The sequence below is a fragment of the Halichoeres trimaculatus genome, unplaced genomic scaffold (assembly GCF_033239565.1).
Source record: "Halichoeres trimaculatus isolate MK-OKI-2021-1 unplaced genomic scaffold, fHalTri1.1 fHalTri1_scaffold_4, whole genome shotgun sequence".
NCBI classification, from domain to species: Eukaryota; Metazoa; Chordata; class Actinopteri; order Labriformes; family Labridae; genus Halichoeres; species Halichoeres trimaculatus.
In genome coordinates, this window is record NW_027437182.1 from 15,042,999 (window position 1) to 15,046,530 (window position 3,532).

At 35.6% G+C, this 3,532-nt stretch overlaps 1 protein-coding gene across 1 annotated transcript; it reads left to right on the plus strand.

The window, feature by feature from the left end:
- The first annotated feature begins 366 nt into the window (after positions 1–366).
- polr2h (RNA polymerase II, I and III subunit H) lies at positions 367–3,261 on the plus strand. The gene is made up of 6 exons (XM_074668442.1): positions 367–544; positions 1,273–1,364; positions 1,563–1,646; positions 1,947–2,040; positions 2,206–2,289; positions 2,738–3,261. The coding sequence occupies exons 2-6, from the start codon at positions 1,292–1,294 to the stop codon at positions 2,853–2,855; spliced, it is 453 nt and encodes a 150-aa protein (XP_074524543.1). The 5' UTR covers positions 367–544; positions 1,273–1,291; the 3' UTR covers positions 2,856–3,261.
- Positions 3,262–3,532: the final 271 nt, after the last annotated feature.

Consider the following 3,532-nt stretch of genomic DNA (forward strand, 5'->3'; position numbering starts at 1 on the left):
CCAAACGGCTGAGAAATTCAAGCCGGAAACTACAAGAAAATGTCGCAAATTTTGGCAACGCTGTACTGAGAACAGTCTTTTAATTTTGTAGTTCTTTAGGTACGTACGAAAATTTATCATATTACGGATGAAAGAAAAATGTTCGGCCTTCAAGAAAAACACATTTTCAGTCAATAGAAGATAAACATGCGCGTGACGTTTTTTTTTTTTTTTTACAGAAAGGACAAATGGGCAGGTACGACAACATTTTTAACAATCAGGCGTATTTTTTTACATGTCGAAAACGAATATTAATGGACTGTAAGAACTAAAATTATAAACACACCTAAAGTTCTACTGGCAACGTGTTTTTATGTTTGACCGGAAGTAGTAGGTAGGTCAAAGGTTGAGCACATTGTTTCTGCGCGGTATCACAGAAAATGAATGAAGTTCTCCCACAAGAAGAATAAAACAGAAAATCAAACCACTCTTTGGCAAAGACAGCAGCTGCAATCGTGCTGCTTTACCACGTACGAAACAAAACGAGAAGTTTATCTCATTCGAGGTAAGCTTAGGAGAATGCGTTCACTATATGCTAAAGCTAACAGCTAGCTCGAATAGTAAACTACTGAAGTTGAATGAAATCGTTGTGTCTAGAAGTGGGTAGTTCGTCTTACATTATTTGAACTATGCTACAAATATTAGTCTGGTCTGCTTCAATGTAATAAAAGATGGCAGGAGTTGAGCTTTATTATCCATAATATAGTCGAATGTTGGAAATAACTCCGATTAACGTTTCTAGAACCCGAAAAGATGCTGATAGTGTGGTCCGAGGATGCACTTTTAAGCGTACGTTTAATTTTTGATGACGGACTATGTTGGTAAAAAAGTTCAGTCAGTGTTTTGTGTGAGGCATATTTTTTTATATCTTTAAACAGATTTAAAGTTTATTACACATTGGGCTGGGATAATCAAAGATAAGTCAAGCTATATTTTGATATGTTTTGGTATTACTAAGTATATTCACATCCAGTTTGATTTAGCCAGTAATTAGAGTCTGTGGTGCTTTATCGCCCCTTGCTTTACTGCTGAAGAAGATCCGCTTATTGTCTCTTTAATTAGATATATCATATTTTCTACAGTAAAACCACTGATTCAGTTTGTGCGTTTATTCATAAACAATGTCAACAAGATAGGTTGTTAGCACTAAGTTGAAACCTATTTCCCCAGTTCTACATTGTGTTTTTTCTTGTTTTTGTTTTTCTTATCTCTTTTTTCTTTTTTCTTTCAAAGTTGAAAGATTTGAATCAGGATGGCAGGAATTCTGTTTGAGGACATCTTTGATGTGAAGGACATTGATCCTGATGGCAAGAAGTTTGACAGAGGTTTGTGAAATTTAACTATTACAAAAATAATGGTGAAGAAGGGAAACAGTTGTGGTACCTGCTGGCAGTATAATACTTGTTAAATACCTTTTTTTGTAACACAATATAGTATGAAAGTAGTACTTTATTTATACAATGAATGCCTTTAAGTTTAAAACTTCCAGTCCAAATGATTTTCTGCCTTGTTTATTGTTGCAGTATCTCGTCTGCACTGTGAAAGTGAGTCTTTCAAGATGGACCTCATTTTGGATGTGAACATTCAAATCTATCCTGTTGATCTTGGTAAGGAGTCACTGTCTTGAGTAACATACACTGCACAAGAAGTTTTAAAACCATAAATAATCATTTTCATCAAGCACCACATTCTTAAATTACCAAAAAGAATTGCATCATTTCCCCCTATGTCTTGCAGCAGTTGTGCACCCCTTAAATATAAATGAGTACGCAATATAGTCACTCATTGTTTGGGTACAATTGCTTGCTCCCTCACTGTGTTACTTACCAAACTTTATCAGGTAAGTAAGAATATTTCTCAGCTGTTTCAGGGTGATTCATGTACCATCTGTTTTCTCCTTTATTAAGGTGACAAGTTCAGATTGGTAATTGCCAGCACATTATATGAAGATGGAACACCAGACGATGGAGAGTATAATCCTCAGGATGACCGGCCATCTAGGTAAGACACTTGCACTGAACTTACTGGTCTATCATTATCCACAGATGCTATCATGCGCCTTTATTTCTAGAAGAATTTATGACCGTCTTTACCTCTGTAGCTTTTTTCCAGTGTTGTCTGCTTGCTAATTTTTGTACATGATTTTAACTTTGATTATATTTTCAGAGCAGACCAGTTCGATTATGTGATGTACGGGAAGGTCTACAAAATTGAGGGTGATGAGACTTCAACAGAAGCAGCCACACGTCTGTAAGTCATGTTACTTAGTAGTTCTTTTATCTGTGTGCTAAGTATGAGTTTATGTTTGTCAATTACCAGCATAGCTAAATAAGCTTACTACCAAATTGAACTGTAGTGTTTGTTTATTTATATATTTTAGATTAACTGGAATATTAATTTTTAAGAAATACCACATAGGCATTTAATTAGATTTTAGATTCAGTAAAGAATGTCTGTCATTTTACAGCCAAATTTTTCAGTTTTAAAACCAAGTAGACCAATTGGAAAATTGGACTGTATTTGCTTGTTATAATATTATGAGCACGCTATTATTTTCAAATTGTTTTTTTTTAATTGATTGATTCAAATTTAGCCACCTGTACAGCAAAAAGGCTTGACCTGTGTTTTTGTAATGTCAGTTTCATTACTCAGTACTCTTTGATCAGTGTCCATTCAATCAAGATATACTTTCTTTCAGCTCTGCCTATGTGTCTTACGGAGGCCTCCTCATGAGACTGCAGGGAGATGCCAATAACCTTCACGGCTTCGAGGTGGACTCCAGGGTCTATCTCCTCATGAAGAAGCTGGCTTTCTAAAAGCCAACTTTGCTCGACAAAATACCTAGGTTCCTCCTCTGCCACAGATGAACCTTTGTCAGACAAAACAAAAAACTGAAGATTTGTATTTTAAAGTGGTGAGCACACCAGCATCAAAAAGGGCTGCTCTCTGACACAAACATAGAGACTGGAGATGTTTTTTTTTTGTTTTTTTTTATAGTAACAGTTACAAAATATTTCCACCAAGGGAATGGACTTCCCATAAAAGATGGTAACTCTTCAAATCTGCAGAAACTCCCATCTTTGTCAAAATGTAAATAAAGATTTCTTTTATACATATTCTTGTTCTGTGACCTGAAATCAACCTGTAATATTTGTTTCTTTCCTTTTTAGAATGTTCATTCTTTTCACTTTCTTCCAACACTGAACCTCAGCAGTTACGTATGTGCTCCTTTATACACTCAGAAACTTATCCAGTAGAGTTCGAGTCCATTTGTTTAACTGTTTCTCAATGTTTGGACTGTAGGTGAGCTGTGTGCAAGAGTAAACAGGATGGAGGAAGGTGTTACAAAGAAGCTGGTGCTAACTAGGCAATGTGGCTCATGGGTGAAAAGATTTAGTAAAGATTAAGAAGGGGATTCAAAGAACAGTTTGCATCTCTTGTACATCACAAGTAAAAAGAGGGTCTCTTAAAACCAGCTGTGTGAAATAGATGG